A 26,529-nucleotide genomic window follows, 5' to 3' on the forward strand; every position below is an offset into this window, starting at 1 on the left:
AAATTTAAATTTAAAGTAAATTTTTTGTAATATTGAAATATGGAAATATTTAAATAATGAATACAGAGATGGGTTTTGATTTTTTTCTTTTTTCTTTTGTTTAGGAAGATTGATATTAATGATTATAAATATACTGACTTATACAGAGGAGAGGAGTGGAACAAAGCTAGCGTTGAGCTAGTGTTGAGAAAAATATAAGAAAATAATTTTAAGGAATATAGGGTATAGCCAATAGGTTTTTTATCAGCTATAATCAACATGGAATAAGCACAGAAAATGGAATTAAAAATGCAATGAATTTAGATGGATAACTAATGAAATGTTTATTGATGCAAAGTATTTTGAAATAGAAATAAGATATCCAACTTACTGATTTAAAATTATGAGGATCTTTAAACTAGAAGATAAGGAAGAATATGTTTGATGTTTTTCTTGAAGATGAAATCTATACAATATATTGTCTATTGACAATATATTTTAGGGACCACTAGAACACTCACACTATAATTTTTGAAAAGTGTATTAATTTACAAAAAGTTATAATTTAATTTGAATTTAAGAGGGGGAAGTTTTCTTTTTATCTATTGGGATCATTATAGTTAGAATAGGGCACGAAAATTTAGCTGGTTATGCAGCGTTATATATATAATCTGATTCCAGTGGGTTTTTAAAAAAGTTTCTTTCCCGTTGTATAAAACATTTTTTTAATGTATAAGGTAAAAGAAATTACTATAGAAGTAAGTATGGATTATAGAAAATATTGATTTATAGAAAATATAGACTAGAAAGATGTGCTAATGGTTGAAAGGTTATAACTTGAATTAGGATTAAAGAAAGGGAACATCTTTTTATCAAGAAAATAATTTTAGGGAATGTAGGGTATTGCCAATAGGGTTTTTTTAAAATCAGCTATAAACAACATGGAACAAGCACAGAAAATGGAATTAAAAATGTAATGAATTTAGATGGATAATTAATGAATTGCTTTTTGACACAAAGTATTTTGAAACAGAATCAAGATACTTAACTTACTGATTTAAAAATATAAAAACTTTTAAACTAGAAGATAAGGAAGAGTATGTTTGATGTATTTTTGAAGATGATACCTATTTAATATACAGTTTATTGATAATATATTTTGGGGACCACTAGAACACTCAGATTATAAATTTTGAAAAGTGTATTAATTTATAAAAAGTTATAATTTAATTTGAATTTAAGAGGGGGAAGTTTTTCTTTTTATCTATTGGGATCATTACAATTAGAAGAAGGCATGAGAATTCCGCTGTGTATGCATCGATAAAATTAGAGCAGGGCACAAAGATTTAGCTGATTATGCAGCGTTATATATATAATTTGATTCCTGTGGGGTTTTTAGAGAAGTTTCTTTTTTGCTGTTCAAAATGTGTTTTTATCTATAATCTAAAAGAAATCATTATAGAAGTAAGTATTGATTATAGAAATTATTAAATTATAGAAAATATAGATTATAACTCTAGAAAGGTGTACTAATGGTCAAAAGGTTATAATTTGAATTAGGATTAAAGAAAGGGAATGTTTTATTTTTATCTACCGGGATCAATATATCTAGGCTAGGGCATGATGATTCCGCTGGGCATGCAGCGATAAAATTAGACTAGGGCATGAAGATTCAGCTTGTTATGCAGCATTATTTTTTGAAGTTGATTCCAGTGGGTTAATGGGGGACCTTACCTTTCTTTCCTCTCTCCATCTTTTTTTCTTTTTTTATATACTAGATTAATAGATATATAGTTAAGGTGGGTTGAAGGATATTAAGGGTTTATGGTTAAATTTTAAGGTTTTGCGAAATTCATTGATTTATATGAAGGTAGGATGTGAAGTGGGTAAGAAGAAGAGGAAGGTTTTTTTCTTGTCTCTTCCTCCTTTTCTCTCTTCTTTGGTTTACATTTTTTGCTTCTTTTACTGTTTTTCTTTCTTTCCTTTTTCTTGTTTCCTTCTTCCTCAAACTTCTTTCTTGTTTCTGTTTCTTTTTTTTAAGCTATTTTTATTTGTTTATAATTCCTATATAAAGGAATAATTAATTAGGTTTTGTAATTTGGCTAATTGGGCGTTACTATGAGATATCATTTGTTTTGTTTTTTCCCCCTTGAGTCTGTCATTGGAAGTTTTTTGGTGGTTTTTTTTTTTAGAGATTTCTTATTAATGGGTGCTTATCATTTAAAAAGATTTTTAAATATATATGAAAATTGACATAGAAGAGATATGGAGAAATTTGAAATTCTACAGCCTAGCCATCTTGAGATATTTAAAATGTGGAACAACCTAAAGGAGATTTTAGCTAATAGCATATTTATATAACATAAGAAAACTGAGCAGCTATTTTTTATCCAGATGTCAAAAGTCAAAGAGGTAGCATTGGTCTTTGCATACCATAAATTTGTAAAATTGATCTATTGTAAAGCAATTTAATGTTATTGGTATTTTTTATTGTATTGTGATTGGAGAGAAAAAAATAAAAAAATTCTTTGCTAAAGAAAACATTCTTCACAGAGAGAAACAATGAAAGAGCCTGCAAGGTAAGAGCTGGGAAGATCATTGGCAGCCAGTTAGGGCTGGGTTGGGGGGGGGGGGGAGGGAGAGCTACATTCAGAGTATAAGACGCACCCTAATTATCAGCCTCTTTTAGGGAGGAAAAAGGTGTATCTTATACACTGAGAAATATGGTAATCATTGAGCTTGAGGGAACTATTCCCATTTTCCAATGTTGGGCATATTTGATCCTAGCAGCAGTAATTATGTGTAGAATAAGGTATTGATTATTTTTGGTTACCTTGTCTTTAATGATTCCTAGCAAGAACAGTTCCAGTTTTAATTCTATTTTTTGCTTTATAATTTCATTTATCAATCTCTGGATTTTCTTCCAATATTTCTTTGCCTCTGGGCACGTCCACCACATGAAGTGTATTGTCTCAATTTTCAACATTTTCAACATTTTGTAGACAAGTTTGTAGACAATTTTCAACATTTTGTAGACAAGTTTGTAGACATTTTCACCTATCTTGCCAGTGGTAGATGTCATCTGTAAAACATCTTGTAAATATATTCTTTATATGATGATGCCATGGTTAATTTATAATTTTAGTCCCATATTTTTATCCAATGTTCCAATTCTATTGTGTAGTCAAAGTTTTGGGCCCATGTCACTATCACCTACTACTTCCTCCTGCATCCTAATGTTTAATAGACAATTATATAATTTTGTTATCATTTTTTCTTCTGTTCCCAATAAATTTTTATCTAAATCCTGATTGTCTTTTTGGAATCCAAATTGTATTAAGTCCTTTATATATATTTTTTGCCAGATACTCTCTTGACTTTAAGTTGTTTTGTTCATCCAATAGTTGTTTATATATAACTTTTTTTGTCTAAATCTGGAACATTGGGATAGATTGTGGCTTCCATCAGAGATATCCATTTGGACATTTTAATATAATATTTCCTTTTAATTTCCTTCCAATCTTCTAATAATGTCTTCCAATGTGATGCCTCTGAAAGTGTTCATCTGTTTTGTGTTCCCCATCCCAAATAAAATTATGCCAACCTGTTTGCAAGTGATGCCCCTTTATGGTTAATAATCCTTTTTTTGGTGAGTGTTATCCATTCCCTTATCCAGGTTGCCGTTGCTGCCTGATGGTATATTTTCAGGTCCGGTAATCCAAAACCACCCTAGCTTCTTTTTTGTTGTAGTAGTTTGCAATGTCTTGGAATTTTTGATATATCTCTGACAGAAGCCCATCTGGCCCGGGTGTTTTGTTGTTCTTTTGTTTTTTGATGGCCTCTTTTAATTCCCTAAGAGTAATTACTTTGTTAAGCATTATTTGCTTTTCCTCTGGCAAGATTGGTGAAAATTAATTGTCTAATTCTTTTTTGGGGGGTAAACATTTTTTATTATTTTTCACACCTTACAGAGATTCCAATTTACATACCTCAAATTAAAATATAATACAATACAATATCAAATACCAAATTCTTAGTCAAATTATTGAAATTTTTCTAATTATTCATCCTGTGCTACCTCCTTTCCAAATGCTATCATCCGGATTTTAGATAATGTTCTTCGCTTTCATTTATATTTAAAGTGCTAATTGCTCTTGGCTATTTGCTATTTTTCCTAACTGTGCCATCGTGCTTCAGTCCCTTTCTAGCGTTGTTAGAAAGCACATTCCTACTTGCATTTGGAAAAACCCTCATTTTATCGTAACCACCCTTAACAATAGAAAATATCCAAATTTACTTCTCCTTAAAACCTTATAGAGCGTATAAGGTCTATCTCTAACCCTTTTATACACTCTATCTCTACCTTATAGAGAGTATAAGGTATCTCTATCTCTACCTTATAGAGCGTATAAGGTCTATCTCTAACCCTTTTATACACTCTATCTCTGCCTTATAGAGCATATAAGATCTATCTCTAACCCTTTTATACACTCTATCTCTGCCTTACAGAACGTATAAGGTCTATCTCTAACCCTTTTATACACTCTATCTCTGCCTTATAGAGCATACAAGGTCTATCTCTAACCCTTTTATTTTTTCATTTTTTCCCTTCTCCATAATTTATATTATGTACAATTTACCCTTTTTAATGTAAATATTCAATAAGGATTATTATTATTTTTTAAAAAGAAAACAACTTAGCGGGCAGCACCTGGTAGATCTACACCAGGCAAACCTAACTTAAAGCGAAAGTATCCCGGACCTTACATTGGCAGGTCCTGTGCCCTGCATTGGCCGAGCAGACGGCTTGCGGGACCCGCTGCTTTTGAGGGAGGATTGGGGTCTCCCACGCATTTTCCTCCAGCCCCGAGAGCGGATGCAGAAGAGCATCTTGATGAACTCAAGGAACCCCATCCGAGACCCCCCTCAGCCTCTCCCAAGCAAGGCAACACTCAGCAAGGCTGAAAGGCAAGACAGACTGAAGTGATGGGCCAACAAGGAATGGAGCCCCCATCCCCAGTGTTTTCCAAAGGTCCACGTGGAACCCACTTGGAGGGCGTCGACACCAGGGTTAGCTCCATGGGTGGGGACCAGGAGCTGAAGGAGAATGCCCCCCAACATGCACTGCCCCCCCCAGCAAGCTGGCTCCTCAGGCGGGAGCCTCGCCACCTTCGAGGGAAGAGAGTTGAGGTCTGATGTGGTGGGGCACCTTGTTGGAGGGAGGGGAGGGAGGTAGCAGCGGAGCAAAGTTGGCAAGAGAAGGCAGGCAGGCTCACTTTGAGGGAGACTTTCTTTCTCCAACTTTGCACCGCATTTTCAGGAGCAAGCTTCACCCTGTCAGTGTTACTAGAAATACAAAACACTCTCCCGCTGGCTTGGAAATGAGTCTCACTGCTATCGGTGGGACCCGTTATTCTTCAAAAAAGTGGCAATGTAGTCCAGCACCAAGGGTTTTTATTATTTTGATTTTTAGGCTTTCCTGCTACCTCCCTCCCCCCTTTCCTTCCTCCAAGCACGTCTCTATGGGTCAAGAAGGAAAGGAGTGCACACACATGGAGGGAAGAAAAGTCAAAGAAAGGAGGGAAGAAACAGATGAGATGGCTCAGCCCTCTTTCAAAGCCATTTAAAACTCAGCTGCCTTTCCGTCACAGGGAACGAAAAAAGCACACAAAGTGTTCTTTCCAGAGGGCTGGAAAGGGGGTGGGGGGTGCCTGGTTTGCTAATGGCCAACTTGATAGAATTCTTTTCTCTAGTCTCATTTCTCTTACAGCACCCCCTCCCCACCCGCAAAGACACAGAGAGCTAAGGGACAGCAGGAGAGGGAGGATAGAGAAGGGCCAAGACATTTGATGTGTGGAAAGCAATGTCTGTTGCAGGCTAGGCTAGAATCCCCTCCTCCCCATGTGTGTATGCTCTTTCCTTCTCTCCCTCCATTGATCCATAGAGACATGCTTGCAGGAAGGAATGGGGAAAGGGAGGTTGCAAGAAAGCCTAAAAATCGAAATAATAAAGCCCTTGGTGCTGGACTGCATTGCCACTTTAGGCACTTTTTTTGAAGTATAGCAGGTCCCACAGATAGCAGTAAGACTCGTTTCCAAGCCAGCGGGGAGAGCGTTTTCTACACTGACAGGGTGAGGCTTGCTCCTGAAAATGAGGTGCAAAGATGGCAAAAGAAAGTCTCCCTCAAAGTGAACCTGCCTGCCTTCTCTCACCAACTTTGCTCCACTGCTCCCTCCCTCCCTCCCTTCCTTTCTCCAAGCACGTCTTTCCTGCTAGGGACTATCCCCTCTTTGAGAGTCCTGATGGCTGGGGTCTCTGCTTCTAACAGAGCACATTCCCAGTGGGCAAGGCAGGCTCATTTCAACTGCTTCTCTCCCTCCAAGCATTTCCTTTCTTTGTCTTTTCCTCCTCCTCCCATATGTATACACCCATTCCTTCTCTCCCTCCTAGGACTCATAGAGAAATGCTTGGAGGAACACTTTGCGAGCTGCTTGCCGTTCCGTGCAATGGAGGGGCAGCTGAGTTTTAAACAGCTTTGAAAGAGGGCTGAGCCTCATCTGTTTCCCCCTCCCTGCTTTCTTGCCTTTTCCTCCCCCCCCCAGACATGTGTGTGCTCCTTTCTTCTCTCCCCCCTTAAGAGTTTGATTACAAAGACATGGGGGGAGGGAGAGAGAGAGAGAGAGAGATGCTGTGTTGGAGGTGTGGTGTCAGTAATGGAGGGGTGGCTATCTGCAGGACTGACCCGGCTGTTCTGGGCTGTCTGATGCTTGCCTTCCCTTCTTCATGGGCAGAAGTGCTTTTTAAATTGCTGGAGACAGAGCCCAGAGGAGCTGACAAGCTAGTCCCTTTGTGTGTGTGTGCACCTGCCTCTCGCTATCCTTCTAACGGCGATCCAAATTTTCACAATGCTGCGATTTCGCTGAGGCTTCCCTCCCTGGGAAACCCCACCTCCGGACTTCTGTTGCTAGCCGAAGTGCCCCTTTTCGCACTGGTGGGATTCCCCTGCTGGGATTTCCCTGCAGCATCGCAAAATCCGGAGGTGGGGTTTCCCATGGAGGGGAGCCTCAGGGGAATCCATCCAGCGTGAAAATGGGCACTTCGGCTGGCAAAAGGTGAATTTTGGGTTTGCACGCATTAATCACTTTTCCATTGATTCCTATGGGAAACATTGTTTTGTCTTACTAACTTTTCACCTTATGAACCTCATCCTGGAACCAATTACCGTAAGTTCGTAAGACAAGGTATCACTCTATTTCACTTACTATTATGTTCCAGGAGTTTGGCAGTCTCAAATTGCATTCCTGTACTCATACATAATTATCCAACATTTAAATGTTTAATATTTTAAATTTAACTTAGTATCTAATTATAATTTCATGTTGTTCCTTGTTACTATCTCTTAAAGTAATATATTACTATCTGTCTTAATAGAGTTAACTTTACAATCAAAGGCATTGACATTTATTCTATAGATTCTGATATATTTAGATTTCTTATCTTTCTTTATTGACTTTTATATCATTGATCTTGATTACTGATTAATTTTGTTGTAGAGTTTATAGTATATCTATAGCATATTTATAGATTTCCTAATTTGATTGTGATTAATTTGATTGACTGACTGACTTAGGATTTAAGACTTAAGACTTTTAAAGATACAACTATTTCTTCTAATTAATTCTTCTTCTCTATTTACTCTCTCCCCCCCCTCTTTTCTTCTCTGTTTGATGAATTAGATATCTCCGGTATTGAAATCGACTCTCCTTTAAAAATATGTTTAGTTACCCTAGAAAAGAAATATTTAAAATTATTAACTCTTAGATGTGTCTTGGGAGGATTATAGACAGCTTTACTGTATACTTTTCTTTTTGATATAGTGAAAGTCCTCCTGTTAAAGGTACTTCTCTTTTCTTAAAGGGACAGAAACTTTTCTCTCTTTTTTCCTAAACTTACGATAACCTTTATAGAACATATATGGTTAACTGTTTCCATCTTTGGAAACTTTACAAACTGGTGACCTTTACTCAAACAACCCTTTCTAAAGTTGTAAAAAAGACTCCTACATCATCCTCTTTGACAACTCCCTCAGCTAACGACCTATTGAAAATACAACTACAAAACCCCAAGCTTCTTCGATAACCCTAGCTTCTCTACAAGAATTGATGCTTCGCATGCACCCATCAATTGATAGGAATTACGAAGTGATGAATGGTAATCTGGAAGAGATGAGGGAAGATATTTAAAAAATGGATGAAAAGGCCAGTAGAATGGACAATAAAATTGAATTCAGGAAACTCTGACTAATAGTATGCAAAGGATTAAAACAATAGTATAGAATAGAATAGAATAGAATTTTAATTGGCCAAGTGTGATTGGACACACAAGGAATTTATCTTGGTGCATATGCTCTCAGTGTAGATAAAAGAAAAAGATACATTTGTCAAAAATCATGTGGTACAACACTTAATGATTGTAATAGGGGTCAATGAAGAATGAAGCAATGAAGAAACAATCAATATTAATAAAAATAAAAATAAAATTAAAAAATCTTAGGATACAAGCAACAAGTTACAGTCATACAGTCCTAAGTGGGAGGAAAAGGATGATAGGAATGATGAGAAAAACTAGTAGAAATAGAAGTGCAGATTTAGTACAAAGTCTGACAGTGTTGAGGGAATTATTTGTTTAGTAGAGTGATGGCATTCGGGAAAAAACTCTTCTTGTGTCTAGTTGTCTTGGTGTGCAGTGCTCTGTAGTGACATTTTGAGGGTAGGAGGTGAAACAGTTTGTGTCCAGGGTGTGAGGGGTCAGTAAATATTTTCCCTGCCCTCTTTTTGACTCATGCAGTGTACAGGTCCTCAATGGAAGGCAGGTTGGCGGCAATTGTTTTTTCTGCAGTTCTGATTATCCTCTGAAGTCTGTGTCGGTCCTGTTGGGTTGCAGCACCAAACCAGACAGTTATAGAGGTGCAGATGACAGACTCAGTGATTCCTCTGTAGAACTGTATCAGCAGTTCCTTGGGCAGTTTGAGCTTCCTGAGCTGGCGCAGAAAGAAATTCTTTGTTGTGCTTTTTTTATGATGTTTTTGATGTTAGGTGACCATTTTAGATCTTGAGATATGATAGAACCTAGAAATTTGAAGGTCTCTACTGTTAATACTGTGTTGTCTAGTATTGTGAGAGGTGGAAGGGTGGAAGGGTTTCTCATAAAGTCTATCACCATTTCTATGGTTTTGAGTGTGTTCAGTTCTAGATTGTTCTCGTCATACCACAAGGATTGTTGTTCAACCTCCCATCTGTATGCGGATTCATCATTGTCTCGAATAAGTCCGATCACTGTTGTATCATCTGCAAACTTCAGTAGTTTAACAGATGGATCGTTTGAGATGCAATAGAAGACAAAACTGAGAAACTGGAAATAAAACTTGGCGAAATCGAAAACAAAGCTCCCACAGTTAATGAGAACTGGAAGAGATTTCAAAACAAACCAGAGCTTAAGGAAGAAACCCTCCCAGAAATTATGTTGGAGATCATAGCAGGTATAACAAATCCCACACCGCCGGGAGTCCTCAAGGAAATTGATGAAATATATAGGGTCTGCAGGAGCTATGCCTGGAGAAACAAACATCCGAGAGAGGTGCATGTTCGTTTCATGAAGAAAATTGCTAGAGACAAAGTTTATAATTTGATAAGAGAGAGCACAGTTAATTTCAGAAGAAAAGACATACTGTATTTTTTGGTGTATAAGACACACCTAGATTTGTTAAAGGAGGAAAACAAGGGAAAAAAGTATTCTGAATCAAATGGTGTAGTATTATATTGTTTAATAAAATGCCAGTGTAGCAGAATACTTTTTACAACCATGTATACTTTTTAAAATCATGTACATTTTTTACAAACTTCAAACTTGACAGCTTCAAGACTTGTGGACTTCAACTCCCAGAATTCCTCCACCAGTCATGCTAGCTCAGATTGGGAGTTGAAGTCCACAAGCCTTAATTTTGCCAGGTTTGAAGACCCTTGCCGTTTCCTTCCTGTTGCCCCATCCACTGGAGATCCTTGGTAAATTTGTAAAATTGGAGCAGGGACAATGTTTATCCGCCTACACACTTCCTAGAAAGCCCAATGCATGTATGTCTTGTTTCAGATTCTTCTGCTACGTTCCTAAATAGAAACAAAACACAAAAGATTAGAGGTGTCAACTAATTTTACAAATAAAATGAGAGGTATCTTTCCCCCTCTCCCTTTCCAGCTAAATGTTATATGTACTGTAAATGTAAATAAATTCTTCAGTTCTGAATTTTAGAGATGCTTTGGACTAGAGTTCCATTATTCAGCATTGGAGGGGGGTGATGGTGATTGCTTCTCTTGTAACAGACTGGCTAATGGGAACTGTAGTCCAAAGCATCTATACTGTTCTCTGTTGCAAGAAGGGATGATCCCTATCAACACCCCCAACCTAGAGGTGGCTGATCGGACTTGTAATTCAAAGCATCTCCAGTATAAGCCCAAGTCACATTCTGATCTCTCAATAGTAAATAATGCAAACATAATGGGGATAAACTTTGAAAAGTGGGCCTTTGCAGTGGGTGAGGCAAGCCCCCAAAAGTTTGGAAAATGCCCAAAAGATAAGTGAAAGTAAAGGCAAGAAAAAAAACAGATATCTCAGGAAAGTCTTAAGAATTTCAGAGATCTCTAGAAAACCCCTCCCTTGGATTGGCTGGGCTGCCTCTCCTTGCCCCGAGAGGCAGGGGCATTTAAAAAGCCGGCGAGCTCCTCAGCTGTGGGGAAAATTAGTAAGCACGGCACTGAAGCAGCAGACTCCGTTGCTGCCATGTCTCTCGTTCTTTGAAAGGGATGATGCTGTGGGGTGCTGGAGAGCCCAAAAACAATCTCTCCTCGGCGCCTCCACAGTCCAAGTCCTTTTGAGCTATTGAGGTAATTCTACCTGAGACTTTGTATTGGAGGGGGCATGAGATATGGAGTGGGGCATGAATCCTTTAGCCAGCTTCTCTGCACCTGGTGCCCTCTGCTCCGAATGCCTGGCGCCCCGGCAAGTGATGTGAGGCATGCGGTGGCAGCTGCGGAGAAGCTGGCTAAAGGACTCATGCCCCACTCCGTATCTCATGCCCCCTCCGCAGAAACCCTGTTCTTCCATCACCGCACACACACTTTCCTTCCCTGCCATCCCCACCCAGAACCGAAACCCAGGCGGCTTACGGCAGTCCCTGCTCGACACTGAGGAGGAAGGACAAAGTGGGTCTGAGGAGAACACAGTGCTGCCTGTTTGCCTCAGCCTCCATTATAAGCAGCGGCGGTGGTGAAAGCAGCAGCCTCCTGTCCTTGCCATATGTATCATGTATGTCAAATTTTTAATCATATTTAAATAGGTAATGGGAAGCTGACCTGATTTTTTTTTCCTGTTTGTACTTTTATGGTCCATTTTGTTATCTGCGATCACATTAAAGTCTCCCACGATGTATACATTTTCTCATTTTATTTCTGTTATTATTTTATGCAATTTAAAGCAGATTTTTTTCTATTTTTAGTTAGTTACATGTATCCTCACTAATAAAATTCATTTTTGCCTGTTATTATTGCAACAATTCTACCTTTTTTGCCAAATATATTAATTTTGGATTTGGCCATTTTTTGCATAAATTACAATTCCTCCTTTTTTTGTTTGTGCAAATGCACAGTATAGTTGCCCTAATTTTGGATATTCCAATATTATTTTGAATTTCTCTTTTATGTGCACCTCCTGTAGGCAGACTATGTCCATATTTTGTTTTTGTAAATCAACCAGTACACATTTTCTCTTTATGAGAGTTTAGTCCATAGATGTTGTGTGACAATGCACTAATTTCTTGTTTCTCTATTTCATTATTAGGTACTTGCTTTAGAATTTCCATTTGATCATGTCTCAATTTGTGCTCTTGTTTTTGTTCCTTCATATCTTTTGATCTCTTTTTTATCTCTTATTCCTTGTTCCTCAGATTGTTTTCCTGTTGTTAGATCTTCTTGACTCTTACTTATTGTCTCATGTATCAATCTTAATATTTTTGTCCCTCCAAGTTATCAACCTCCTTTAGAAAATCCTACATCTAAACAGTATTTTATGTCTAATCAGTTATGTTGATAGAAAATTATAATTCCTATTTTCTCCTTTATTCTTCAAGAGATCTGCCTTAATATTAGAATTTCTAAACCCTTATACATTAGACACGTGTCACCTTTTGTATAATTAAGAATATCATCTCTCATTTGTCTTTTTAGGAATCTGATATGTATCTCTCTAGGACAGTGATGGTGGACCTATGGCATGGGTGCCACAGGTGGCACACAGAGCCATATCTGCTGGCACACAAGCCGTTGCCCTAGTTCAGCTCCAACATGCATGTGTGTGCCAGCCACCTGATTTTTGGCTTGCACAGAGGCTCTGGGAGGGCATTTTTGGCTTCCAGGGAGCCTCCAGGGGTTGGCGAAGGGTGCTTTTACCCTCCTCTGGCTCCAGGGAAGTCATTGGAACCTAGGATGGGCGAAACACGAGCTTACTGGGCCCACCAGAAGTTGGGAAACAGGCCATTTCTGACCTCCGGGGGACCTCCGGGGGGCCTCTGGGGGTGGGGGAAGCTGTTTTTGCTCTCCCCAGGCATTGTAAGAGTGTGGGTCCTCACGAATGTGCAATAGCTCACACTCACGCTTTTTTGGCACCCGAGGGAAAAAAGGTTTGCCATCACTGCTCTAGGATGTCCGTTTCTCTTGGCATAGTTAGTATGTATTCTGTATACTTCATTCATTTCTTTTAAAATATCTTCCTTATTGCTTCCCAACACTTGCCTTAATATTTCTGTTATTAATTTGGGCAGATTTTCATCCGTTGTTCCCTCAACATTTTGAAATCTTAAATAAAATGCTGATCTCTTCATTTTGAGATGTGAAGTGGCCTCCTCCAGGTTTTTGTTCATTTTCTCTGGTTTCCAGGAGTTGCAGGAGTCTTCTGCAACACTTGTAACTCAGAAAATTAAAGCATTACCTACAGTTTTGAAACCACACAAGGGAAATAACAAAAAGAAGGATGGTGTTGGAAGAGGGACCATATTGCCGCCTTGATTGCATCAGCGGAATCCCGCCCGGCCGCTCTGTTTAGGGTGACCCGCTCCCTTCTCAACCAGGGGGGAGTTGGGGAGCCCTTACAGAGTAGTGCCGAGGATTTTAACACGTTTTTCGCTGATAAAGTCGCTCGGATCCGGGCCGATCTCGACTCCAATTGTATAACAGAGTCGACTGACAATGAGTCAGTCGAGGTGACTGGGGCACGTACTTGTCCACCTGTCTGGGAAGAGTTTGATCTGGTGACACCTGATGAAGTGGACAAGGCCATTGGAGCTGTGAGTTCCGCCACCTGTTTACTGGATCCGTGTCCCTCCTGGTTGGTTTCGGCCAGCAGGGAGGTGACACGGAGCTGGGCCCAGGTGATTACCAACGCCTCCTTGGGGAGGGGAGTTTTTCCATCTCTCTATAAAGAAGCGCTCGTGCGCCCCCTCCTCAAGAAGCCCTCCCTGGACCCAGCTGTGCTTAACAACTATCGTCCAGTCTCCAACCTTCCCTTTATGGGGAAGGTTGTCGAGAAGGTGGTGGCGCTCCAGCTCCAGCGGTCCTTGGAAGAAGCCGATTATCTAGGTCCCCGGCAGTCGGGTTTCAGGCCCAGTTACAGCACGGAAACCGCTTTGGTCGCGTTGATGGATGATCTCTGGCGGGCCCGGGACAGGGGTTTATCCTCTGTCCTGGTGCTCCTTGACCTCTCAGCGGCTTTCGATACCATCGACCATGGTATCCTTCTGCACCGGTTGGAGGGGTTGGGGGTGGGAGGCACTGTGCTTCAGTGGTTCTCCTCCTACCTCTCTGGCCGGTCGCAGTCGGTGTTAGTGGGGGGCCAGAGGTCGACTCCTAGGTTTCTCCCTTGTGGGGTGCCTCAGGGGTCGGTCCTCTCCCCCCTGCTATTCAACATCTACATGAAACCGCTGGGCGAGATCATCCAAGGACATGGGGTGAGGTATCATCAATATGCGGATGATACCCAGCTCTACATCTCCACCCCATGCCCAGTCAACGAAGCGGCGGAAGTGATGTGCCGGTGCCTGGAGGCTGTTGGGGCCTGGATGGGTGTCAACAGACTCAAGCTCAACCCGGATAAGACGGAGTGGCTGTGGGTTTTGCCTCCCATTACCCTGGGGGGGGAATTATTGACCCCCTCAGAGAGGGTCCGCAACTTGGGCGTCCTCCTCGATCCACAGCTCACATTAGAAAAACATCTCTCAGCTGTGGCGAGGGGGGCGTTTGCCCAGGTTCGCCTGGTGCACCAGTTGCGGCCCTATCTGGACCGGGACTCACTGCTCACAGTCACTCATGCCCTCATCACCTCGAGGTTCGACTACTGTAATGCTCTCTACATGGGGCTACCTTTGAAAAGTGTTCGGAAACTTCAGATCGTGCAGAATGCAGCTGCGAGAGCAGTCATGGGCTTACCTAGGTATGCCCATGTTTCTCCATTACTCCGCAGTCTGCATTGGCTGCCGATCAATTTCCGGTCACAATTCAAAGTGTTGGTTATGACCTTTAAAGCCCTTCATGGCACTGGACCAGAATATCTCCGAGACCGCCTACTGCCGCACGAATCCCAGCGACCGATTAGGTCCCACAGAGTGGGCCTTCTCCGGGTCCCGTCAACTAAACAATGTCGGTTGGCGGGCCCCAGGGGAAGAGCCTTCTCTGTGGCGGCACCGGCCCTATGGAACCAACTCCCCCCGGAGATTAGGATTGCCCCTACTCTTCCTGCCTTCCGTAAACTCCTTAAAACCCACCTTTGTCGTCAGGCATGGGGGAATTGAAACATCTCCCCCTGGGCATGTTTAATTTATATATGGTATGCGTGTGTGTATGTCTGTCAGTATATGGGGTCTCTTAAATCTTTAAACATTTTAAAAACTGTTGGATTATTTATGATTTGTTGTTACATGTTGTGAGCCGCCCCGAGTCTTCGGAGAGGGGCGGCATACAAATCGAATAAATAATAATAATAATAATAATATTGAAAGGATAAAACAAAAATATTTAGAGATTTATAACCAGGCAGTATTTGGGGGTTTTCAAGATTCTGAGAAGGTTGCACTAATTACTGGAATTACAATTACTCTTTTTTCCCACTTCTATGTTTCTTTTTCTTTCAGATGATGATGAGGATCTGAATGAGGATACCGTAGAAAAAATAGTGAAATGTATCATTCAAAATGAAGGTGGGCATAACTTTGGCTTAGTTAAGTATAGCCATAGTACCAGGGGCCTTGGTTTGATACATTTTTACTTTCTTCCCCTTTTAGCAAATGTTGATGTTCTAAAACAAATGCTGGGAGAAAATGATGCTGATCTCCCACTGCCAGTGCCTGTTCCCAGGTGAGGAGAGCATATAGGTTCAACTTGGTATCAATCACATCTTGAGAATCACTTGTGCTTTCCTTCTTCCTTCCTTAATCATGCTCAGAACTAAATCACATGATATAGTAGTGAATGTATATAGGTATCTATGTGTATGAAATACATTCTGCCTTATTATTAATTTTAAACATAAGTGTAATGACCATCAGAGAGGAAGTTTAAAAGCTCTTGTCAGATCCCTAATGTGATACTGCCATTCAAATGGAGGGAGGGGAAAACATGGTGATAAGCTGTATTTTATAATCTTTATCCTAGTGAGTAAGCATCCTGGAGAATTCTCACCTTTTGTGGAATGTAATAAGGAGGAAGGACCATGTGGATTGTTTCAGATTGCTAAAAGGAGAAGAAGACCCTGGGAACAGCTCTTTATCTCTTTCTCAGTAAGGGTGTTAACTTCACACCTGTGGATTGGCTAAATCCCCATTGAACTGGAGGGAGGCATTCTAGAGATCTATTTCTAACTGTATGATATCGGAAGGAATTTAGAATCTGCTTTGCCTTTGTTCTGCTATCACTTCTCAATAAAAGATTCCTTTTGAAATACCAATTTTCAAGAGTCTACATTTTCTTGGGAGGAAGGAGAGGCAGGGCCTTACAACTCTCCTCAGCCATCTGTCTTGCAATCCCTCATCAATGCTACTAAGTGCTAATTGAAGATTCTCCGTACTGAAGGAGCGGGTCCAGCAGTCACATGGGTTGCTCATGTCCAATCCGGTGGAACTGAGCCTAGTGTTAAAAAAGCTTGCCGGATCCGCCCCTTCCCCAGAATTCGCTCAGTTCGCATATCCTGCGGTTGTATTGTGATAGCTCGTTCAACATTCTAACACCTTCCCTTCGATCCTTTCCTTCAAAAGTAGTAAGAATTGTTTTACCATTATTATTTACTTGCACGAATAGCGCCAGCCGTTTGAGGCTCGGCTTTTTTCTTTTGGAGAAGTTGCGGTTTCGTTTTCCCCCGGCGGTTTTGCCGTGTACGATTCCCGCCGCCGCTTGTGGATTCCTTTAATCCCTTGGCCTGGAGGACTCGGTGCAAGTATTGATTTATTGATTATTATTGTATATGATTAAAGGGCTTTAATATACCTCCTGCGGAGTGAGACGCCTTCTAGTCTCCTGGACTTAGTCGATCGCTTTCCCTTTTAAAAATCCTATTTCGGAGCGATTTTTTGGCGCGAAGGCCTTCGCGCCCTTTTTAAATTTAGGCCTCTCGTGTTGGCCTTCTGCCAGCCGCGTAGGCCTCAGTCCACCGCATGGATCCCGGAGCGGGCCTTGGGACGCCCAGGCTTAATTCTCCACCGGCTAAGCCTCCAACCAGAGTGCCTTGGTTTACTTAATTGAAAAGTTTAGGGAGGCTGGGCCCCGCTGGATCTGGGGACACGAACTCTGGGTTTGCCCAGATTGCCCTCAAGTCTCAGCAGCTTCGAGGCCTCGAAGCAGGATCCATTCCTCTTGGGAAGTACTTGAAATTCTTCTCCTTAATTATTCAGTTATTGGCTCAGCCTTGTCTTCTGTTAATTGTCAGACTATGGCTACTTTTCCCAAGAGAGGCACAACTAAAGGTCCCAGAGAGGCCAGGCCTACAGGCGATGAAATTACTAGTATCCCCCAGGCCTCTTCCTCCTCTTCTCCAGGGGCCCGCCCCTCGACCAAGGTCACCAGGGCCGAGAAGAGAAGGGACCTAGCCCTACAAAGAATCCATGATAAATCAGCAAAACGTTTGAAAGTACAGGCCCAAGTGCTCAGTAGTCAAGACCCCCCAGAGGCTTCTAGTCTACCTCCTTCTGGGGTCCCTGTGTTATCTCTGGATGAGCCTAACCTAGACAGACCCCAACCTAACCTATGGGGCATAGGTCCAGAGGAACCAGATATTATTGAAGATTCCCCCCAGCCAGGATCCTCCCAGGCCTTTAGGGATTCTTCTGCCATTCCTGCTGATATTTCTAGTTTACCTCCTGAGTTCCAATCTATTTTTTCTGTGTTGTCCAAGGCCATTGATGCCAAACTCTCTACCATCAATCAGCTTTCCTTACCTCCTCCTCCTCCTCGTCCCTCCCGCCCCTTGGGTTCCTCCCCAGCGGTTAGAGCTCCTATTCAGGAGGATTCAGATTCCTCTCAGGATGAATATGAGGATTTGGAGGATGATGAGGATCCTTTTCAAGGCCTTTCAGATGATGAGGAATCCCAAATAAAGGTTCCTTCTCCAATTACTATTTTTCCTTCTCAATTATTCAAATCTCTTCTCCTCAAAGCTAGAATTTCTACGGGATTAGCGGCCCAGGAGAAACAAGCCTCCACTTCCACTGATCCCCCGGAGGAGAATTTACCTTACTTCACAGAGGAACAGGAGGATAACGAGGTAATTCCTATGCCTAAATTGTTTAAAGATGCCTTACTTAAACAGTGGGATTTCCCAGCCTCTGGCCTTAATCCCTCCACCAAGGACAGAAAATTGTACAAACTTTCCTCTTCCTATGAAGAGCTCCTATCCTTTCCTAAACCGGATGAACCTGTCAAGATCCTTCACTCGGCAGCGGCTGTGCCAGGCGAAGCGGAGGAAGTCCTCCGCCCAGAGGACAAGCGGATTGAACAAATGCTCAAAAGAGGATTCACCGCAGATTCCTGGGCCATTAAAAGTTCTGCAGCAGCTTCCTTTTTCTCCAGAGCCATGCTTCTGTGGCTTCGCCAACTACAACAGCATATTCCTCCCGATGACTTGAGAGGTCAACAAGACTTCAACAAAGTCTTTGCAGCTGCCCAGTACGTGGCTGATGCCACCTTGCAATCTACTAGATTTTCTGCCAAGTCTATTGCAGCTTCTACAACGGCAAGAAGACTCCTATGGATTCGCCCTTGGCAAGCGGGAGTACGCCAGAAATGGCAGTTATCCCAGGGTCCCTTAAAGCGCGACCTTCTTTTCGGTGATCTTCTGGATCCACTCCTCACGGAAACCACGGACAAGAAGAAAGTCTTGGGCCCAACCACCAAAAAGGCTACCAAAACGCAGTCCTTTCGTCGCCCAGGGCGCCAGCCAGATCAAGCGGCTTCCTATCAGAGATCTCCAGGTCAGTATTCCCCCCGCTTTCGTTCCCAAGGTAGGAACTCCAGGGGCAGAGGTTTTCGCTTCCAAAGGGGAGCGTCCTCTAACAGGGCTTCAAAAAAACCTAGATGGTAATTTTTCCTCTATTCCCATAGGGGGTCGCCTAGCCCATTTCGCCTCTAATTGGCGTCTCACCTCCAAGGACCCCTGGGTCATTGACACTGTTCAAACAGGCCTTCTGTTAGAATTTGTTTCTCCTCCCCCGAAACGTTTTATTTCCTGCCCTTCTCCCAGGTCCTCCTCAGATTGTAACCGTATGGAGGAGGCCATTTCTCATTTATTGTCCATCAGAGCCATTCAACCGGTTCCGTCCGGGCAGAAGGGCCTAGGATTTTACTCCATCCTATTTATGGTGCCAAAGTCCTCCGGAGGTTGGAGAGCTATTTTGGATTTAAAGAAGCTAAACCTATTCATCAAATATAGGAAGTTTAAGATGCACTCCTTATCTTCTATTTTGGCCGCCATCCACACGGGAGATTTCATGGTCTCCTTAGACCTCACTGAGGCCTATCTCCACATTCCTATAGCCAAATGCCACAGAAAATTTTTACGTTTTTCCTTTCAAGGCAGGCATTTCCAGTATAGGGCAATGCCATTTGGCCTTCCTCGGCCCCTCGGGTCTTTACAAAGCTCTTGGGGTCCCTGGCGGCCTATATCCGGGCGTCTCCCATCCATATTTTATGTTATCTTGATGATATTTTGATTCATGGGAACTCCCTAGAGAAAGTGAAAACAGACCTGTCTGTCACCATGTCAGTCCTTCAGGACCATGGATTTTCCATCAACTTTGATAAAAGTCATCTCCAACCTTCCACATCCATCTTACACCTGGGTTCCATTATTAATTCAGAATCCTCCCAGGTTTTTCTCTCTCCCGAGAGAAAACTCAGTATAGGGGAGTTAATTTCCAACATTTTATCCAAACCTTCAGTATCCATAGTAACTCTGTCTTCCCTTTTGGGGAAGATGGTGTCATGCATAGGCATCATTCCCTGGGCTCGCCTTCATGCTAGGGAACTTCAGTGGCTCCTATTACCCTTTCAGAGATCGGGGCACAGCAACTCAAATCGTCGCATTGTCATCCCACTAAGTGTTCGCAGATCCTTCAAGTGGTGGAAGTCTCCGGCCATGGACAAAGGATCCCCGTTCAGGTGCCCGGATCAATTTGTCATCACCACAGATGCCAGCCTATCGGGATGGGGCGCCCACGCCCAGGGGATGATAGCCCAGGGCACGTGGTCCCCGGAGGAAGCCTCCAGGCCAATCAATTGGCTAGAATTAAGAGCCGTTTCCCTGGCTCTGAAACATTTCTCTCCTCGCATTCCCAACCGGCACGTTCTCATTCTCACCGACAACATTGCCACAAAAAGCCATATCTGCAGACAGGGGGGCACGAGATCCAAGGCACTCATGAGGGAGGCTCTCAAGTTAGGCCTTTGGGCGGAAAAACATCTTCGGTCGCTCCTAGCCGACCACATCTCGGGGAGCCTCAACGTCCAGGCGGATTGGCTATCTCGAGCAACGATAGATCCAGGAGAGTGGAACCTCCATCAGGACCTGTTCCATCAAATCTGCCTCAGATTCGGCCTACCTATTCTGGATCTCTTCGCGACCAATGCGAACGCCCAACTCCCTCGCTTCTTTTCCAGATTTCCATCCCCGGGAGCGGAAGCAATCAATGCCCTCCGGAGCCCATGGCCTCCAGGCCTACTTTACGCATTTCCTCCAATTCCAATTCTCCCGGACGTGATTCACAAGGTCCTCACCGAGAGGGCCCGAGTAATCTTAATCGCCCCTCATTGGCCCCGCCGGCCCTGGTTCGCGGATCTCCAACAGTTGTCCGTCCAGGACCCCTGGCGACTCCCCGTTTCGGGGGATATGCTGCGGCAGGGGGCCTCATTCCATCCAGACCCGGAGTGGTTCCACCTCACCGCCTGGCTGTTATCAGGAGAGACTTAGAACTGCGTGGTCATGACCCCGATACAGCGGAGGTCATTTTAAAGGCCAGAAGGAGTTCGACCAATCGAATCTACGACCACACGTGGTCCAAGTTCCACCAGTGGTGTCTACAGGAAGGCCTCTCTCCTCTGTGCATCCCCATACACAGAATCATTTCCTTCCTTATGCAAGGCTTCCATAAAGGACTTTCTACCAGCACCCTCCGGCGTCATCTGGCAGCCATTTCATCTGTCCTAGGGGGCCCCCGCAGACAGCCTCTCCGATCCTTTCCAGAGGTTCAGGAATTCCTCAAGGGCATAGCCAACCTCAGACCTTCCAAGGTCCACAGGTATCCCTCTTGGGATTTGCCACGGGTTCTCCATTCCCTCACGCAGGCACCATACGAACCCCTAAAATCAGCGTCCCTCAGGTACTTATCCTTTAAGGTAGCATTCCTGGTGGCTATTACCTCTGCACGACGCATTTCGGAGCTGGCTGCCCTCTCAATCAGACAGGACCTTTGTCAATTTCATCAGGACAAGGTAGTCTTGCGACTGGACCCTACCTTCTTACCCAAGGTCAGTTCCATGTTCCACAGAACTCAGGATATTGTCCTACCTTCCTTCTGCCTCCAACGAGACCATCCCTTGGCAATTAGATGGCACACTCTGGATCTTATTAGAGCGCTGAGAATCTATATCCAACGCACAGGACCCTTTCGGAGGTCAGAAGCACTGTTTATAGCCTATCACCCCAGAGTCATGGGGACCAAGGTGTCTTCAACAGTAATAGGCCGTTGGATCAGAGGGACTATAGCTAAGGCCTATGAATCGGCCTCCCTCTCAGTTCCAAGGAACATCACTGCGCATTCCACCAGGAGCGCAGCCACCTCGGCCGCTTGGGCGACTCAAGCCCCGTTGGAGGAGGTCTGCAAAGCAGCCACTTGGGCCTCGCCAAATTCCTTCATCAGGCACTACAAGATTGATGCTTACGCTTCAGCGGACGCTGCCTTCGGCAGAAGGGTACTCCAATCCGTTATCTCACACGATAGCAAGCTAATCCCACCCTAGGGACCATCTATTGGGTATGTCCCATGTGACTGCTGGACCCGCTCCTTCAGTACGGAGAATAGGCGTTGATTGCTTACCTGAACGCCTCTTCTCGTACGGTGAGCGGGTACAGCAGTCACTTCCCGCCCTTGTATGTGTCTTCCTTACCTTTCTATAATCCTTTTTCCTCTAACAATAAGAGTTGAACACTACAGAGCTTCACAGCTGAGCCTAGTCTATGGATTTGCGAATTCTGGGGAAGGGGCGGATCCGGCAAGCTTTTTTAACACTAGGCTCAGTTCCACCGGATTGGACATGAGCAACCCATGTGACTGCTGTACCCGCTCACCGTACGAGAAGAGGCGTTCAGGTAAGCAATCAACGCCTATTTTCTTCCTGATTGTTTCAAATCCCAGAGGCAGGGAAGCATGTAGTTGGAGAGGAAATATTTAGAGGTCTGCCCCAGCATAGCCTACGGGGTCTATTAAGACAGAGAAGCATCATAAAAACAGCTGCATGTTGAATGCATGTATGTAGTTTTCACTTTATGTGAATGATTTAGATGTCTTTCATTCAGAGGGTTTAAACATATTGCACCCCATTTTTTACAGTAGGATAAAACCAGAACAGAAGGATGGCTCTAGTTAATTGTGTTGATGCAGGATGTTAATTGTGTTGATTCCAGATGTTATGTTGTTGTATAGTAATTGTTTAAAGTTCTTGTAATAGCTCCTATTTATTTTATTTGGGCTTCAGTAGATGTACTTTGTAGAGAATGGAGTTTCACGGATTATATCTTACTATCCATGAGTTTGAAAATAGTCTGAGTGGAAGTCTGATTTTGCCTTCCAGTGCAGGTTTCTGGCTTTGTGTTATATGTGCTAATGAGGTTTGCTTTAGAATTTCATTTATATAGCTGCTAATCTTTAAATCTAATGGCCAAACTGATTGCCTTTGTCCTTTCTTTTCTCCAGTTCTCTATGTCCTCATCGCAGCAGCCAAGATGCTGGCATTCCTCATCACCACACAGTGCACTTAGGTTCAACACAAGCACCTTGCATTCATTGCAGCAAGAAAAAGAGACCTCCCATACAACGTCAGGGCCGATCAAAAGAGAGCAAAAGCAAGATGCACCCTGGGGAAACAACAGTTTTTTCAGTTGGCAGGTAGGTGTTAGTTTGCTTTATATAAAAGAGTTTTGGATAAACTCACAATAAGTATCTAATGAAATTTATTTATTTGTTATTTATTTATTGGACTTATATGCCGCCCCTCTCTATGGACTCGGGGCGGCTTACAACATTTCAATAAAAAATACAATATATAAAACACTTCTAATCCAATTAATAGAAATAATTAATTTAAAAATTATCTTAAAAAGCTAAACACTTAAAAATCAAACATTCACATCCATACTACTACATCTTACATATTCACTGGGCAGAGGCTGGGGTCTAGTGGCCCCAAGCCTAACGGCATAAATGCGTTTTCAGGTTCTTATGAAAGGCAAGGAGGGTGGGGGCAGTGCGAATCTCTGGGGGGATTCCAGAGGGCTGGGGCCCCTACAGAGAAGGCTTTTCCCCTAGGTCCCACCAAATGACATTGTCTAGTTGACGGGACCTGGAGAAGGCCAACTCTGTGGGACCTAACTGGACGCTGGGATTCATATGGCAGAAGGCGGTCCCACAAGTAATCTGGTCCTATGCCATGTAGGGCTTTATAGGTCATCACCAAAACTTTGATTCGGGTTCGGAAACCAATTGACAGCCAGTGCAGTCTGCGGAGTGCTGGAAAAGCATGGGCATACCTTGGCAGGCCCATGACAGCTCACACTGCTGCATTCTACATAATTTGTAGTTTACACTTTTCAAAGGTATCCCCATGTAGAGAACATTGCAGTAGTCGAACCTCAAGGTGATAAGGGCATGAGTGACTGTGAGCAGAGACTCCCTGTCCAAACAGGGCCGCAACTGGTGCACTTGGCGAACCTGGGCAAACGCCTCCCTTGCCACAGCTGAGAGATGATAGTCTAAAGTCAGTTGTGGATCAAGGAGGATGCGCAAGTTGCGGACCCTTTCTGAGGGGGTCAGAAGCTCCCCTCCCGGGTGATGGATGGACAGATGAAAGTGTCCTTGAGAGGCAAAACCCACAGCCACTCCGTCTTGTTGGGATGGAGCTTCAGCCTGTTGGCACCCATCCAGAGCCTAACAGCCTCCAGAAACTGGCACATCACTTCCACTGCTTCACTGATTGGACACGGGGTGGAGATGTATAACTGAGTGTTATCAGCATACTGATGGCAGCTCACCCCATGCCCACAGATGATCTCACCCAAGGTTTCATGTAGATATTGAACAGCAGAGGGGAGAGGACCGACCCCTTATGGACTCCACAAGGGAGAGACCTAGGATACAACCTCTGACCCCCCATCAACACTGATTGCGACCGACCAAAGAGGTAGTAGAACCACCATAAAATGGTGCCTCCCATGCCCAGCTCTTCCAGTTGGTGCAGAAGAATATCATGGTCGATGGTATCAAAAGCCACCGAGAGGTCAAAGAGTATCGGATAGAGGATAAACCCCTATCCCGGATCTGCCAGAGATCATCCATCAGCGTGACCAAAGCAGTTTCCGTGCTGTAGCTGGGCCTGAATCCCAACTGCTGAGGGCCAACAAAATACCTATAATCTTCCCTAAAAGCGTAATATTAAAAAAATAACTAATTTAGAAAACAAGGCTCACAGATATTAAACAGTGCTATAAGGATGTTAAAAATTTCACAATACTAAAATATTAAAAATATGTTAAAACATAATACAGTGATCCCCCGATCATTGCGAGGGTTCCGTTCCAGGACCCCTAGCAATGATCGGGTTTTCGCGAAGTAGCGCTGCGGAAGTAAAAACACCATCTGCGCATGCGCAGATGGTGTTTTTACTTCCGCAGCGCTAGCGAGGAGCCGAAGATTGGGGTTCCTGGGAAGGGGACTCAGCTGGGAAGCGATGCTGGGGTTTCCCCACCGCCCACGCAAACTCCTCGCTGCCGCTCGCCCGCCCTTCGCCTGCCCACGCCGCTCGCTCGCGCCGCTTCCCAGCTGAGTCCTGAAGCCAATTCGCTTCAGGACTCAGCTGGGAAGCGGCGCGAGCAAATGGCGTGGGCGGGCGAAGGGTGGGCGAGCGGCGGGCGCGCAGGCAGGCGGCGGACAAGACAAGCGGCGGGCGCGGCAGCAGCGAGGAGTTTGCGTGGGCGGTAGGGAAACTCCTCGCTGATGCCCGCCGCTCGCCCTCCCGCCAGCAAGAGGGGGAAGACCCAGGGAAGCCGCCCAGCAGCTGATCTGCCCGGTGCCATCTACGCATGCGTGCCCATAGAAAAAAGGGTGCGCATGCGCAGATGGTGTTTTTACTTCCGGGTTCAAAAATCACCATATAGCCGTTTCGCAATGATCGGGATCGCAATACCCGGGGGATCACTGTATATGTTAAAATATATTCAGAAAAAACAGAACCTCAGTAAGTATTGAATCAAGACTCTCATCCATGGAGAAAAATATCCAAACACTGAATCCACCCGACCAAATACCACTCACCACTCCACCACCCCAACCTCAACCTCAACCACTTCCAATACTTCAAAAAACCACTAATTCTACCACTATCCTCTTTGGTCTTGATGAAAGTCATGAATCAGATATAACAATAATAAGAAATATCATCCACCTCCATCACTCACATGCACAAACAATCGCCCAAGAAGACATTTTGGAAGTTACCAGAATTGGACCTGAGCACAAGTATAACGATGGCTCAATAGCTCCCCGCTTCTGCAAAGTAGTATGCAAAACTGAACAAATTAAACAGCAATTCATCAAGACCATTAACCACATTGCCAGAAATAACACGTCCTTCAACAAACTCAGATCCAGACCAGATCTTTCTCTCCTCCAATGTATTCGCTCTCGCGAACTACGGGCAGAACTCAAGAGACACTATGAACTTGATGAAACATACCTTTACATAGATTGCTGCACAGAAAGCATCAAACCCAAAACCCATAATTCTCCCCAAATCTTCTGGTCTAACTTTCAACCTACCATCTCACAACATCAAATTGACACCTGCCAGACCACCATCCCACAACAACAAATGGACAACCCTACCACCTCAAACCAAGAATAGGAAAACGTACCCCTTACTTCCTCTAACCACCCCAAAACCAATCCCCAACACAAGACCAATCTCAAATGTAAACTATTAAATGCTAGAAGTTTAGTCAACAAGACATCTGAATTCCTCCTTCTACTTGACACCTCCAACTTTGATATAATTTTTATATGCGAAACATGGCTAAATGCTTCCTACCCAGACTCCATTATCACATCAAAAAACTACCATGTTTTCCGCTCAGACCGTGAATCCCGCAGAGGAGGCGGAGTAGCTATAGTCTACAAAAAATCACTGAATCTAAAAATCCTCAAAGTTGCACAGGATTTATTGGTACCTGAAACTATTGTCTGTGATTTATCCCTAAATACCACAATTCACTTCTTACTCTGCTACAGAGCCCCGGACTACAACATCGAACATGCTAACAAATTATCCACATTACTAATGTGGGCAACCAACTGCCCATACCCCATTATCTTCCTTGGAGACCTCAACCTACCACACATCAACTGGTCCTTAAATGAATGCAGCACGGAACCCATCCGTTCTACTATATATAATACCGTCACGTATCTGGGACTCGACCAACTAGTAACTAACAATACCAGACTTGATAACTGTCTGGATCTCATCTTCTGCAACAGTAAAAGTACAATATATGGCTTATAAACAACAGAACCATTTTCCAACAACGACCACAGCATGATAAAGTTCAGTCTCAACTTAAGCCACACTATGAACCACCAAAATAATACAACACCAAAATTCAATTTCAAAAAAGCGAACTACGAACTCATTGAAGCCCACC

The 26,529-nt window shown here is 43.4% G+C and overlaps 1 protein-coding gene across 1 annotated transcript in view; it reads right to left on the reverse strand.

The window, feature by feature from the left end:
* Positions 1 to 9,785: 9,785 nt before the first annotated feature.
* ARAP3 (ArfGAP with RhoGAP domain, ankyrin repeat and PH domain 3) overlaps positions 9,786 to 26,529 on the reverse strand; it is a 500,752-nt gene continuing 484,008 nt past the window's right edge. Inside the window, exon 35 of the mRNA XM_070746896.1 lies at positions 9,786 to 10,142. Within this exon, the coding sequence (XP_070602997.1) occupies positions 10,122 to 10,142 (21 nt within the window). The 3' untranslated portion in view covers positions 9,786 to 10,121. The remainder of the gene's footprint in view (positions 10,143 to 26,529) is intronic.

This window comes from Erythrolamprus reginae, chromosome 3 (genome assembly GCF_031021105.1).
Source record: "Erythrolamprus reginae isolate rEryReg1 chromosome 3, rEryReg1.hap1, whole genome shotgun sequence".
NCBI classification, from domain to species: domain Eukaryota; kingdom Metazoa; phylum Chordata; class Lepidosauria; order Squamata; family Dipsadidae; genus Erythrolamprus; species Erythrolamprus reginae.